This window comes from Choloepus didactylus, chromosome 4, assembly GCF_015220235.1.
Source record: "Choloepus didactylus isolate mChoDid1 chromosome 4, mChoDid1.pri, whole genome shotgun sequence".
In the NCBI taxonomy this organism is placed as follows: domain Eukaryota; kingdom Metazoa; phylum Chordata; class Mammalia; order Pilosa; family Megalonychidae; genus Choloepus; species Choloepus didactylus.
Window position 1 is genome coordinate 7592855 of NC_051310.1, and position 14758 is coordinate 7607612.

Consider the following 14758-nt stretch of genomic DNA (forward strand, 5'->3'; position numbering starts at 1 on the left):
GCTGCTCTGCCGGCCCATGATTCTGTAACTGCCTTCCCACCTGCACTCTGTGGGTAACCTCCTTCTCCAGTCTGGGCCTCAGTTTCCCTACCTGAAAGGGAAGTAGAGTCTCCTCAACCTAGTGGTTTGTCTAAATCACCCAGGGATGTTTAAAAATATATACACCTGGTCCAGTCTTGGGAATCAAGATTGGGCAGGTCTGGGATTAGGGTACACTGAGGTTGTACCCCAAGACCCCAGCCTGAGGGCTACAGGCCCTTTTCCTGGGCAGACGGCACTGCCCGGAAGTGCCCAGCCAAGCACCTGGCCCTTCCCTGGGAAGGTCTAGACCTGAGCTGATCTGCAGCCACTGGCCCTATGTGGCCATCGAGCACCTAAAACTGGGGTCTTCCAAATTATGATGCACTGTATAGGCAAAATACACATCAGATTTCGAAGATGCTAATACCCACAAAAAAAGAATGTTAAAAAATCTCAATATTTCTTATACTGAGTACCTGTTGAAATGGTAATATTTTGGATATGTTGGATTAAATAAAATATATCAATAAAATGAATTCACCTGGTTCTTTTTACCTTTTTAATATGCTACCAGAAAATTAAAAATTACAGATGTGGCTCCCGTCATGTTTCTGTTGGACAGGGCTGGTGGACACAATGGCTCTCCAGGTGGCCCCAGAACCAGCAGCGTCAGCATCACCTGGACTTGTGAGTGCTGCCGCGTCTCAGCCCCACCTCAGGCTTCCTGAGTCGAGGACAGGATCTGACAACCTGTGCTTTAAACAATCCCTGCAGGTGACTGGAGAACCACGGGTGTGGCCTCCAGGCAGGAAGTGGCTTCCCAGCAGGATCACTGGGGAAGATGCAGGCAGAACAGGTGGGCAGCTCTGAAGGGCTGTCTCTCTTGGGTGCATGGCAGGGTGGAGGAGGGGAAGGATGGGTCCCTGGGAAGGGTGTGTCTCAGTCCAAGGCCCCTTCCTCTCCTGCCATGGGACGCGAAGTCAGTTACCTAATTACCCTTGGGATCTGTCTCCTTGTCTGGAAATGGGGCTGGTGATGTCAAGGGTGCCTTATGGAGCCACTGTGAGGATTAAATGAACTGACATGTCCAGCACACAGTAAGTGCTCAATAAATGCTCATTCTTAGTAGGCAGCTAGGAGGATTGAGGCCCCACAAGAAGACTGGGGTTCTACCTGTTAGCAGGAAGGGGCTAATTTTCCTCCCATTTTGAGTATGTGCTCCCAGGCCATTCTTAGGGTGGTCCCTCCTCAGCAAGCCCCTCCCCACTCTCGCTTGTGCAGTTGGCAGAAGCCAGTGGAGACCCCTGGCTGGTGTTGCACTTTTGCCCATTGAGCAGCCGAGAATGGGCCAGACACGGACTCCAGCTGCTGCTTGTTTGGACATCAGTTTTTGTGGGGGGCAAGAAATGACAAAAGCATATAATCAAATGGAAAATGCAAGATGTCATAGGGATTTTAAAATTTCATTTTGTTCAGTTAACACTATTCTGTCACATGTGTCTGTGACTTTTGTTCAAAACCAAGGCTGGCAGGGTCCCTGGCTATTTGGAGAGTCTAACCACACCCCTTACACGTGTACTGCCCTCTCAGGGCCAGAGCACATTTGCAAATGCTACCTCGTTTATTCTTCCAAGGATGCTGCTGAGATACAGTATCACCTCTGCTTTTCAAAGAGGCTCAGAGAGGTTAAGTGACCTCCCCAAGGTCACACAGCCAGGACTGGAACCCTGGTCTCTGGCTCCTGGATGGTGCCTCTTAGTCAAGCATTCAGAAAGTGTAAACACAGGGATGCCAGGGGTTGAGCGCTAGCTTGCTTGGCATCAGTCGCTGCCTGCAGCTTTCAGGGACAGAGGGCCTTTCCTCTTGTGGAAGGAGAAGGGCAGCCTCCCAGGGCCCCTGGCCCAGCTGGGACTTGCCAGAGGGACTCAGGAGAACAAGTGGTCTGGGGAAACACGTGCTGGGCACTGGGCTCTGAGGGCACTAGAAGTAAATTGTGTGCCATTGGGCAGAGGCAGCCCCTTTCTGGATGTGGCAAGGGTTTGGTTCGTGAGCTCATTCTGGCATATGGCTGCAGGAGGTGCGGGCGGAGGCTGGTTGGGAGGAGGCCTGACAGGGACCTGCCTCATCCCCAGGGGCTTGGAGGACTCTAGGGAGGAAGTGAGCACTCCCTTGGCAGCCAGTGAGGGTGGAAGGAGCACTGGACAGCGAGCCTGCACCTGACTCTGCCACTCCCTGGTGGGGAGGAGCAGTTACCCCATCTGCATAAAGACAGGGTCTGATGGGGGCAGCAATGAATTCAAGGCCCTGAGGTGGCACAGCAAGGCCAGAGCCTACAGCCTGAGCTCCAGAGAAGCAGAGCCTGGGTTCAAATATTAAATAGGCTGTGTGACTTTTGGTGAGTAACTCTCTGGGCCTGAAACACAGCAAGTGCTCAACTAAGTTAGCTCTCCTTATTCTCATGGCCTAAGGGACTGGTGAGTCAGGCCCCGCTGTGGGACCAGCCCCCAGCCCGAGCCTTGTCCGGGCCCTGAGAGGTGATGCCTGGGAGGAGTGAGGGGAGCAGGCGGGGCGCCTCCTGAAAGGAGGACTGGCGGGGTGAGGCCAGCACGGCCCGGAGGAGTGGAGAGTGGGGAACCAGGACCTTACCCAGGCTCTCCCCGCCCACCCGACCCCCCGCATCTTGCAGGGTCCTCACTGTTCCCACCCACCAGTCACCTCCCACTAATGACAGTCACACTTGGGGCTCAGGACCAGACCACCCTCTCACCTAGGGGAGGTTGCCGGGGGGGTGGTCCCAGGCTGTGGATGCTGAGGAGCAGTGGGAGGTGCCCCCTGGAGAGGAGGTAGAGGCTGCTGGGACCCCTCTCCCCAACTGGCCAGGTCCTGCCGCCGGCAGAACAGCTGCTCAGGGTGGGGGGGCCGGGGGGCCGGGCCAGGGCCTCATGCTGCCACCTGCACTTTCCAGGTTCTGGGCTCAGCTCAGCTCCTGGCAACAGGCCAGGGGCACTCGGCCTCCGTGGGTTTGCTTCCCCATCCGTACTGTGAAGAGCTGGGCCTGGCAGTCACCAAGCAGTTCAGAATTTCACTGCGTCCCGGGCAGCCAGCAGGCAGGAAGTCCAGATGCCAGCTCAGCACCCTGGGCGCTGCGAGGCCCACGGTCAGCAGGAAGCCAGCAGCACAGCCGCCCGCTGGGCAGAGGGGCCCACAGGGGTCTCCATGAGCTGCTTCCCAGCCAGGCTGGCAGCCTGCACTGGGCAGAGGCCCTGGGCAGCCCTGGCCAAGCCACGCCCTTCTGGGGGTTTAGTACCCTTCGGACTGGGGAGTGCGGTGGTTAGGGTACAGGCAGGCTCTAGAAGCAGGCTGCGTGCGTTCAAATGTGGCTTCTTCCCTCCCTGGCTGGGTGCCCTCAACTAAGATGTTTAACCTCTTTGCACCCGTTTCCCCATCTTTCAAGGAGAAAGAAAATAGGGCTGTCCTGGAGATTAAATGAGCTAACAGGTGCCCTAAAGCGCTTGCAGCGTGTCCAGCGTGTCTGCAGCACATTTGATGGCAGTGCTAATTGCGATTTCCAAACAGGCTCAGCAGGACCAGACAAGCCACGAGGGCCTGACCCCTCAGCAACCCCACTTTAGCACAAAGGTAGGAGGATTCTGGAGGTCACCCCTAAAGCTTTCTTCTGCAGCCCCCTATTCTACACTCAGCTTCAACCAGCTGCTGGATGACCCCACCCAGCTTTGGCACCCACTGCTGCCTCTGCCTGACACACCACCCCAGTGACAGCTCAACTCTCAGAACGCTATGCAGGCATCACCTCTTCCAGGAAGCCCTCCAGACTGGGTTGGGCCACCTCACCAAGACCCCCACAGCCCCCTATGTGTCCCTGAGTTGCTGCTGGCTATATCCTGTCCTCGCTGCCCGGTGGCTCATTTGTCTCTCCCCCCTCGGCCCCCATCCCCTGCCAAGACTGGGCCCACCCAACACAGCTCCCCACCAGGGGCCGGGCTGAGCCCAGGTGGAGGCCTTCGTGAGAGAAGGAACGCAGAGGCTCTGGCCCCTGGTGGAAGCTGCTGCCGTGCTGTGCCTCAGACCCATCACCTGGAAAGCCACAGGGAGGCTGCGGACCCCCCACATCCCCCAGGCAGGCCTGGGTCAGAAAGAAGAGGTGGAAGGGTGGTTTGTAAACAGTCACGTTGCCCGCGCAGCCCTGCTTGACAAAGCCTTAGCGGTCGCACCCGACCCGGGGGAAGGGAGTCCTGGGGGAATCAGGGGGTCCCTGGGATTCACTGACAGGGTGGGGAAGGGTGGCCACAACACAGCCCTGGAAGCTGAGAAATGCCCCCAGGAGCTTGGTACTCAGCGTGGCTGAGTGGAAGCCCCACCCATGAGGGGCTTCTGCACCAGGAGCAGGGGGGTCAGACCTCAGGCTGGAAGGAGGCCCAGCACCCTCCCCAGAGCACCGACGCGGACCCGATGGGGAAGTTCACATGGCCGGAGGCTTTTCCCAGCAACAGACTCAGAGAACATCCAGGCCCCCAGACACCCTCCCCCAAGATGGGGACTCGCTTCCTCCCAGGCAGCCTGACCTCACTGGGGTGGCGATGGCCCACAGGGCACCCCGAACCCATCAGTCTGTTAGGGACCGAGCCTTTCCTTGCCCCACTGGGTGCCTTCCTGTTGGTTTCCGAGCCTCTGACCTCCCAGCCCACTGGTCCACACTCTTCGGCCACGTTCCTGGGCCCCGGTCCAGCAGTCTAGAGCCTTCCATCCCAGCGGGGCCAGGCCAGGCCCGCTGCCCTTCCCCATTCTGCTGGCCGTGCCCCTGTTTAGGCAGCCAGGTGTCACCCTGGCTGCCCACTCGGTCCTCAGGGTCCTGCGGCCACACTGTGTCCCTGCTGCTGCTAGGGGTACTTGGACGTAAGACAAAAACATTTCCACACACGGACCCCAACACACACTCAGGCTTTAGGTCTACAGAAAACACCGGACGGACCGCATGCACTCCACACACACACCCCTGTGCTGCCCTGGGGACCCCGGCTTCCCAGGACAGCACACACGGACAGACCAGCTCATCCCATACACTCACAGGAACCTCGGGCCCCTGCACGCGTGTGCACACACCAGGCACTCACGCGCGGAAGGGGCCCTGTCAGGCGCGGGTCAGATGGAGGAGGGCCCGGTCAGAGGGTGCTCCGCCTACAGGTTGGGGTCCTCGTGGCTGCAGACCACGCCCGCGTCCTCCTGGTGCTCGCAGTTGTGTGTGCCCACGCCAGCGTGCGTGCACTCGAGCAGGCTGCGCTCGGCGCCCGAGCAGCGCACGTCGTCCAGCAGGATGGGCAGCCCGCGGCCCTCGCCGAACTCGGCGCGCTTCGTGGCGCGCACCGTGTGCGCAAAGCCCAGCTGGCGGCACACGACGGCGGCGGCCTTGGCGTCCCAGGCGTCGTCGCACACGGTCCCCCAGCTCCCGCCCACGAATACCTCCACGCGCCCGCGGCCCGGGCTCAGGCCCGCGGGCCGCACCAGGCGCACGGCGCCGTTCGACGACGCCGGGCTCGCCGCGCTCGGCCGCCCCCGCCGTCGGCCGCTGCCCCTGCGCCTCCCGGGTCGCCGCGTGGGCCGGGCCGCGTGCGGAGTGGGCACGGGAGGAGCGGCCGTGGGACGGCTGCGGCGGGGCGCCTTGGTGGGCGCGCGCGCTGTGGGCCGTGGGGTGCTCCTGGTCCTCCCGATGAATTCTGCGCAGAGGAAGAGCCCGCGGTCAGAAGGACTCCGGACGCAACAGCCCACCCCACCCACCCACCCCTCTTGCTTCTCCTGCGCCGCCCTCCGGGGAACGCCGGGCCCAGGAGAAGATGCTCTTCAACTTGCCCTCTGCTCAGACCACAAAGGCGGTCACCCCGGCCCCAAGGGATGCCAGCCCGGAGCATTCAGCAAACATTCTCTGAAAGCAGCTTTGTGCCAGTTTGGTGCTGGGGTGGGAGACCCAGTCTGGCCCAAGTGGGGAGTCCCAATCTGGTGCGAGAGAAACACCCCCTCACCCCATTAACTCTTGAGCACAGTGGAGTCCCGGGAAGGCCTGGAGGACTTCCATGAGGAAGTGACCCTTTCCAGTCTCAGTCCTTGGTGTTAGGGGCAAGGAAACAGGCCCACAGAGGGCAAAAAAAATTCCTGAGGGTCTGAAGTCAGCGGACAGCTGGGTGGGAACTGGACCCACCCAGCACCTGAAGCCACTGGCCCTGCTGCCCGGTCACAGCTCCCTGTGTGCATGGCTGTGGTCACAGCGACTGGTGCTCCAGGTGTGTGCTCACAGTCCCCTGCCCTTCCACCCCACCCAGGGTCCCCTTCCCTCTACCCACCTCTGGGCCTGGGCACAGCAGGTGTCAAGCAGCTGAGGTGAGTGATCACCTGTGTCCCTGCAGCATGTGGCCCTCACTTGGCCCAGGTCAGCCACAGGGTAAACCTCACTCCATGTCAGAGACTCTACTCTGTCCCAGAGCAGAGCTGAGGGGGCCTGAACCCCAGAGCTGCTCAGCTACTATGGGGAGGGGACTTGGAGCCCACCAGCCCAAGCCCACCCCAGCTGGCCCCAAAGGGGCTATATGCACTTTGGAAATCGCTGAGCCCGTGGCTGGGACGGGACCTCCACACGAGGCGAAGCACTGAGCAGGGGTGAGTGCATGACAGGGCAGGTGCCCCCTCCCTGGCACCCCACTGCATCCCCAGGGAAGGACTCCCTGCTTCCCAGGCTGCCTCACTCCTCCAGCCTTAGCTCCTGCTGTTCCCTCTGCCTGGACTGCCCTTCATGCTTCTCCCTAGGGTGAGCCCATCCACTCAGCCCCTGGCCCTGGGATCCCCCACCCCCCCAGAGCCCTGCAGTGCTCTGGGCCCCCGGGGCATCGCACACACTGCTGTCACAGGGCTTGGGACGCTAAATGACTTCTCTGTCTGTTCCAGCCAGGGCCGGGCTGGCCTGACTTCTCTCTGTGGCCCCTGCATCTGACACATGTGCCAGAAACTGCTGAGTGAGCAAATGGAAAACTCGCCAAGCCCCGAAAGCAGCTGCAGCCAGAATTAACTTCCAGAACCACTGAGCTCATCCCTTCCCCCAGCCTCCCCCTCCCCCTCCCCAGGGTACCTCCTCCTCAGGGCTGGGCACCCCCTTTTGCCCAGGTGCCCAGCCTTCCCTTCAACCCACGCCTAATCCGCCAACTGGTGACCCACTCGGCCCACTTGGGCCCCCCAAAGTATTTCTTTTGGCCTGCAGAGTTTTTTACATTTTGAATTAGTTGCCAACGTTTTCAAATTGGGAGGCTGGCTATGACAGCCTGAGAAAGCAGGGACCCTACCTTTCTGGCTCAGTTTTGTACCCCCAGTATGCAGCACATACAGATGCAGTGAAAGAAAGAATGAATGAATGAAGAAATGAAAGGATGGATGGATGACTTGCTTCTCTTAAGAACTGTCCTTCCCAGGAATTCTGAACATACCTGCCTGGCACCCTCTAGTTGCCCCCTTTCTGTGCCCCTTCTGAGCCTGTGGCATCCCAGGGTCCCCTGCCACAGCCCGGGGCCTGGCACATGCCATAGGAGTGGGCGGGGGGTTAAGAGGCTGTGGCCCATCATGCAGGACCCACTGAGGGCCTCAAGTGCGCCAGGTACGGTGCTCGGCCAGGGGCTGGGAAGGCCAGCCAGTTCCAGCTGGGAGGAGAGGGGCCATATCGGGCTGGAGGGTGCTGGGTGGGCACGGGGGCTTCCCCCACCTCAGGGTCCGGTCGGTGGGCACTTACTTTCTTTAGGCACGAAGCGGATGAGGCGGCTCCTCACCTTCACCTGGGCCGGCTGGGTCTGACACTTGCCGGGGGGCGCCCGTCTGCTGACACAGGAGGCCGTGAGTCCCACCCTGGGGGCTCGCCTGGAGCCCACCCCCTGACGTCTGCCTCTTCCTGCAGCAGGGCCGGGCGGGGAAGGGCCAGGCATGTGTCTGGGCCACGGCAGGTGTGGGCAGGAGTGACTGGAGTGGCCGTGGCCACTGCTGGAGCCCCCACCGTGTGACCTGCAGCCATCCCCATCAGCTCCAAGATCCCAACCCCAGGGGCCAGGGGTCCCCTAGACACCCTGCCGAGGGCCTTCTCAGCCTCTGCCAGGACACCCCCAGAGCCAGGGGCTCATTTCCCTGATTCTCTCCTAATTCAGGGGATGCACCCTGTTCTAGGGATGTGAGAAAATGTCAGTCTTTCTGCCTGCCCCCAGCCTCAGAGGAGGGTCTCCCCCCACCCCTGGCTCCTGAATTTCTTGTGATCCGGAATGTGAGAGGTTCCAGGGAAAGGTTAAGTCGATTCACAGAATGAGAGCGAGAGAGAAGGCCCAAGGCTGGGAACAAAGCAGAGGGGGCTGGAGGCTTTGGAGTGGGGGGTTCAGAGCTCGGTGAGAAGAGCCCGAGAAGGGCCGGTTGCCTGGGCTGTGAATTGGGTCTCCTCTGACATCTTTCAAGGGCACAAGTAACAGAAGGAGTTCCATTTTAATTAGTTTTTGGCTGTGGATCTGTGGTTTTTTGAATGGGCCCTTATTCCAGGACTAAACCACGTGAATCCATGACTTCCATAGGGTTCCGTGAGCTTGAGGAGGAAAGCCCAAGACGAGGGACATGGCTAAAGGTGCGCACACACACACACACACTCTCACTCACTCACTCACTCCTCAAATGCTGGAGAAGGAGCAATTTTCTGATTGCTCTGAACTTTACATAATAGCCACATGCTTCACTCAGACCCAGTCCAGGTTTAGTTCCTTAAGAAAATTACATAAATAATCCTTGTTACACTAATGGGTAGGAGATGCACCCCAAAGTGCCACCGTGAGCAGGTTTAGGCAGTCATAGGGGACCCTCTCCAACCCTCCACTCTTCATTTCCTTCATTCTCCAAATGTTCTGCCATAGAAGCTCGATGCTGTATGTTGTAAGTACAAAGAAATGCATTTATTCCATAAGAGAATAATGAATAACAGTGAGAAGGGTCGGTGGGATGGGTTGCATCCTGTACCCCAACAAAAGGACATGTTCTTAATCTGAGTCCACGTCCATGTGGGAATGAGCCTGTTTGTAAATAGGACCCTATGCAGATGTGGCATCAGTTAAGGTGGGGGTGGCCCTTGATTTATGTTCCCAGAAGCCTTCAAGCAAGGAGCCAGAAGTCAGCAGCAGGATCCCAAAGAGCAGACCCAAGGGGAGACAACTCACCCTGTGACAGGAGGCAGAGATGCAAACCAGGAGCCCCAAGGACTGGGGCAAGGCAGCCCTGGAAAGCATGGCCTTGCCAAAGTCTTGATTTTGGACTTCTAGCCTCTGAGACCGTGAGCCGATACGTTCTGACTGTTTGAGCCAACCCACAGGATGGTGTTTCTCACTGCAGCATGGCAAACTAAGACAGTCGGGAGGAGGGCCGGGGAAGGAGCTGGGCCTGGTTCTGGCTCTTGTTCACAAGCCCTTGAGCAGGAGATGCCTCAAGTCTCAGGTTCCCTCCATCTCTCCGGGATAAGGAGCCAACAGGAAGAGGGTGTTGCGGAAACTCAAGGAGATGATGGATCGAAGACACGGCTGGCATGAATCAGGAGCTTGCTATCTGTGATGTTTCCTTAGAGAAGTACTCTTTTTGGAAAACTGGAAATAACCTAAATGTCTGAGGCATGGCTGAGCCAATTATGGCTTGGTGACTCAGCAGAAAATTACCCAGCCGTTAGAAACCAATCCTTTTGAGGGTGATGTTGCAACATGGAAATATTTATACAAAACGGGGAGAAGTGAACAAAAAAGAATGCACATTCTGCCTGGGCTCTAATTACAACACTCCATGGATAAAGACAGAGGGGCCTCAGGGACACGAACGGGGAACGAAAGGAGGAAGTGCGTATGTTTTTCTTGATAAAGTCATGTCGATGATTAATATGTTTGTGCCTTAAAAAAAAAAAGTGTGGTAAACAAGGAAAATCTGAGAAGCTGTCTCAGCCCAGGAGGGAGACACCACTAAGTACAATGTGGGAAGAGAAAAGGAAATTAGGGAAAAACTAGGGAGGGCCTTAAAAAAAAAAGGGACGAGTTTAATTAATAGTAATGTACCAAATAATTAATGGTGAAAACTGTATCATGGTGAGGTAAGAAATTAATTACAGGAGAAACGGGGAGGAGGATGCGGGAAAATTCTGTACTATATTTGCACCTAGTCTGGAAATCTAAAAGTAACCTAAAATGAAAAAAAAATTGTTTAAGTGTGGTAGGTGTCTCAGGATTTTTTCAAACCTAGTTTGCTTCAATATTGAGGCTAACCGGCCACTTTGAGGGCTCTCCCGGGTCTGTCAACCAGGACAGATGTTTTCTGTACAACCTGAGTCTCTGTGCTGGAGGTAAGCACAAGCTGTGTCCAGACTAGGCAAGTCCCCCAGGGTGTGAAAGGGAGGCCAGCTGAGAAGCCAAACTCTAAGGCCTGAGAGGGAGCTGAAGAAAGAAGGTCATTCATTCATTCATCAAACATTCCCAAGTTCCTGCTCTGTGCCAGGCCTGGTGCTGGGGCTGACTGGGCAGGGAAGAAGAGATACAGTCTTCGCCCTCGTGACTCCCAGACTGGGTAGGGGACAGCTGAGTAGCTCAGAGATGATGAGCCTGGGGGCAGGTCTGGACAGGGATCTGGGGGCGCTGACCCAGCCTGGGAGAAGGGGAAGGCAGATCAGGGAAGGCTGCTTGGAGGCAGTGATGCCTGGTAGCAGCATGTGGCCGAGAAGTTAGGGTATGGGCTCTGGAGCCACACTTTGCACCCATCTGCACCCCTGTAAGGCGGGCAGCTGAGATGATTCAGTGAGTCATACGTGAACAGAATCAGGACACGCCTGGCCCTGAGCCCATGGTCTTGCACTGGATGCAGATGGAGAAGGAGGTGGGGGTGGGAGGCTCAGGGAGGGGTTTAGCCAGACCCAGTGTGTTAGTCGGGTAGCCGGTGGTGGTCTCCCCAGGGGAGGGCAGGACCACAGGAGGAGGGGCAGAGATCAGAGTGTCCCAGGGGCATCTGGGAGGCAAGTGGGGGACTAAGGGGAGATGCTGGGACTGGGGTACCCAGGAAATGAGGAGTGAGAGGCAGGCAGAGAGGAGAAAGCCAGGCAGGCAGGCTGGGTCCAGCACAGTGGCTGGTCAGCTCCAGTCTTGAATGCTGGACCTGCCCCTCACCAGCGGTATGAGCTGAGCTAGTTCACTTCCCCTCTGGGCCTCAGTTTTCTCATCTGAATAGTGGGGATATTAATAACACCCACCTGGGGCAGGGGGGTTGAGAGGAAAATGGGGGATGGCGGGGAGGTAACCTGGCAGACAGCAGCTCTCAGGCGATGCTGCGGGCCAGGACTCACCTCGAAGGATCGATCACTTTGTAGACCACCCCGCGTGCAGCTGTGGCACTCGGCATGCCCGTTGACATGAAGTACAGCTCCCCTTTGGACAATAAACAAGGTGGTGAGTGAGGACGCTGCCTGGAACGCTGCCCCCCGGCCCTGCATCAGGCTCTGGGACCGACCCCAACCTCGGAGAGCCAAGGGCGAGGCATTCTGCGTCCGTGTAGCTGTCCGGACCCCCGAGCTAGAAACTGAGGCTGAGAAGGCCACTTGGGGCGCACACCCTGGGCTCCTGGCCACTCTGGCTGGCCCTACCCAGGCTCTGCCTTTGCCTCCTTCCTGTCGCAGCCCACCCCAGGTCCCTGCCTCGGTTTCACACCTGGCACCACACCTGACTGTTACTGAGCCGCCACAGGCACAGGTGGGTCTCTGGGCCCAAGCTGCCTCGCCTTTAAAGTGGGGATGCCTCAAAAGGCTGTTATGGGACCAAAAGGGTGCACAGCAAGTGCTCAGTCAGCTCAAGATATTCTCGTTGTTGTTGTTGTCATCATCCGAGATCTGAGACCTGCCAAGTCTTGGAGGCCAGGGTCCTCTCCACTGATCTTGGCAGGCACCTGTCAGGCAGGCAGCAGGGGGAGGAAAAGCACGTGCTCAAGAGTCTCTGGTGTGACTCCCACCCCTCCACTTGGCCCCAAGGGGTCTCCAGCAGCTCTGTGATGGCCGCACTCTGAGCTTCGGTTTCCTCTGCCTCTCAGGGCTGTAGGGGAAATGCAATGCACATGTGTACCTGGGTCCAGAGACAGCATTCAGGGAACGGTGACCCTCCCTGCTCTCTCCATCCCTGCCCTATCCCCGTGCCCTCTGCTGCCAAAGGCTTATGCCAGGGACATAGGCTTCACTGTTGCCATCTTACAGATGAGGAAACAGGCTCAGAGAGCTCCAGGGGTCACTCCAGCTCCAGTGGTCACTCCAGAACTCAGAGAAGCTCTGCTACCCCAATCCCACAATGGATGCAGGACACATGGTAGCTGGAGGCCTGGACACAAGCCATGTGGGACTCCATGTGACAGTTCAGCCCTGCTAAAACTTCTGTCCTTGAAAGAGGCCAACACAGAGCTCTCCCAGGGATGCGGCAGGGGGTGGCTCCCCCCAGAGAGGCCAAGAGAGCAGCGAGGTAGCAGCTTGGAGGAAAGCATGTTCCTGGGGACAGGTGCAGTCAGGGAGGGCTGCATGGGGGTGGAGTCTGAGAAGCAAAGCCCCAGAATCCCAGGGAATTCCACACTTGAGGGTGACTCTGTGTAACTGGAGTAGACCCAGTCATGGTGGAAAGTGAGGGGCTGAGGAGGACAGGAAGCTGAGTGACCAGTGGCCTCTGACCCCCTCCAGGAGAGCCAGCCCAGCTGAGGGTGGGTGAGTGTAGGGCCCACCTGGTGACGATGCAGGGGACAGGGGATCACGGCCAGACAGTCCCTGCTGGAGAGTTCACAGGTTCGCCAGCAAATTTGCTGTGTGGCCTTGGGCCATCCGCATCCCTCTCTGGGCTTCTTTCTGGGAGCAAGACCCGGGAAACAGACCCTCTTCTCTCTGGCTGTGCAGCCCTCACACCTCCAGCCCCTTGGAGCCCTCAGGATTCCTGTTCATGCTGCCCCCACCCCCACCCCAGTGCCACCCATCGCCTTCATCAGGCGGCCCGAGCCCATCCTAAGGCCCTGATCTGGGAGGCGTCCAGGGCCAGGCTGGGGGCCATGCTTCCCAACCCGATACCTGGGAGCAAACAGTGAGCCTCAGTTTCCCCATGTGTAAAGCGACCAGGCAGACTGCAAGGCCCCCTCCAGCCCGATCTACTGGGAGCCATGGCCCCAACCCCGAGCTCGGGCAGGGAGCCCAGGCCACACCCCTCCTGGCCTCTGCAGTGGGGACTGTCCCTGGAGGGCACTGGGCGGCAGAGGTCCTTGTTTTTCAGTCTGTAAGGATCAGAAAGACAACTCCTGAGGCGGGAGCTGGAGCTGGGAGTGGTTCGTTTGTGTTGGACTCCGACCCGCGGTGCCTCCCGGGGCTGCTGAGCTTGCCAGCACACTGTCCCTGGGCTCCGCGTGCCGTCCCTGGGCTCCCTGTCTTTTTTTTTTTTCAATTGTGGTAACACATATATAACATAACATTTCCCATTTTAACACTTTGAAATATACGTTTCTGTGGCGCTAATCACATTCGTGCTGTTGGGTCACCACTGCCTCCATCCATTACCAGAACTTTTCCGTCACCCCGAACAGAAAGTCTGCACCCACGAAGCATCGGCTCTGCATCAGGCTGTCTGTGTCACAGGGCCTCCTCCCGGCTGTCCCTGGGTTCCCCTGCGAGGGCTGGGGAAGGGCCCCTCTCTCAGAACTGCCTCTGTGTGGGGGAAGGGGGGGGCGGAGGGCTCCGCCTCCTCCCAGAACACGTTAACCCCCTTTTGACCAAAAGAAAGGGCTTTCAAGGGCCCAGTGGGTTGGGGGAGAGCAGTGGTGGGGCTGGGGCTGCCCTTTCGGAAATCAGATTCTGATGGGTGTCGGTCTAACAAAGGTTTCCCAGACATGGGCCTGGGGGTTCTGGCACTGGGTCCTGCAGGGGACACCGCTCGAAAGGCCCCCGGGTGGGCGTTCCCTAGCAACCCCGCCAAGCATCCCCCAGGGCCCCCCGCGCGGGCCCCTTGGCTTTTGTCCTGGGACAATCCTGGGGCCAAGAACAAAGGCAGGAGATTGGAGCCCATCCAGCCCCTGCCCCCCTTTCTCCCCCCTCCCCCACCCATGTTCCTTGCATTGAAATCGCAAGTGGCCTGAATGGGGGACCCACTCACAAGCGAGAAGGCTGGGTCCGCCTGCTTTTAAATGACAATGACGCTTGGTTTATGGGCTCAAGTGCATGCACCATCAGGAAGCCAGGGCGGGTGGAGGTCTCCAGGGAGGCTCTCTCCCCCCACCTGCCTGCATTTGGTTTCCATCATCACAGAACTCTCCTGGTCCTGGCTAACTTAGCCAGGTTACCTTTCAACCCTCTCAGCCACCCTGCCCCGGGCGAGGGGATGGGGGAAGGGGACAAGGGGCACTGCTCTTGGAAATGGGAGGCCAGAGAGGATGGATGGGTGGGTGGGTGGGTGGGAGGATGGATGATGAGTGGGTGGATGTATGGGTGGTGGGTGGGTACATGGATGGATTGATGGGGAGACGGATGGGGGAATGGATAGATGAGGGGGTGGGTGGGTGGATGGATGGATGATGGGTGGATGGATGGGTGAACAGTAGATAGATGGGTGGTGGGTGGGAACATGGATGGATTGATGGGGAGATGGATGGGTGGATGGGGGTGTGGGTGCAAGGGAATGGGGGGCCCCTG

The 14758-nt window shown here is 58.4% G+C and overlaps 1 protein-coding gene across 3 annotated transcripts in view; it reads right to left on the bottom strand.

The window, feature by feature from the left end:
- Positions 1–564: 564 nt before the first annotated feature.
- Positions 565–14758, bottom strand: part of HHIPL1 (HHIP like 1) — a 30152-nt gene continuing 15958 nt past the window's right edge. Inside the window, exons 7-9 of one of the 3 annotated variants that reach the window (XM_037831903.1) lie at positions 11405–11486; positions 7805–7887; positions 565–5753 (exon numbers count right to left, since the gene is read on the bottom strand). In XM_037831903.1, the coding sequence (XP_037687831.1) occupies positions 5218–5753; positions 7805–7887; positions 11405–11486 (701 nt within the window). In that variant the 3' untranslated portion in view covers positions 565–5217. Of the gene's footprint in view, positions 5754–7804; positions 7888–8971; positions 10255–11404; positions 11487–14758 lie in introns of those variants that run through there. The other 2 variants (XM_037831904.1, XM_037831905.1) reach the window with 2 other exon arrangements.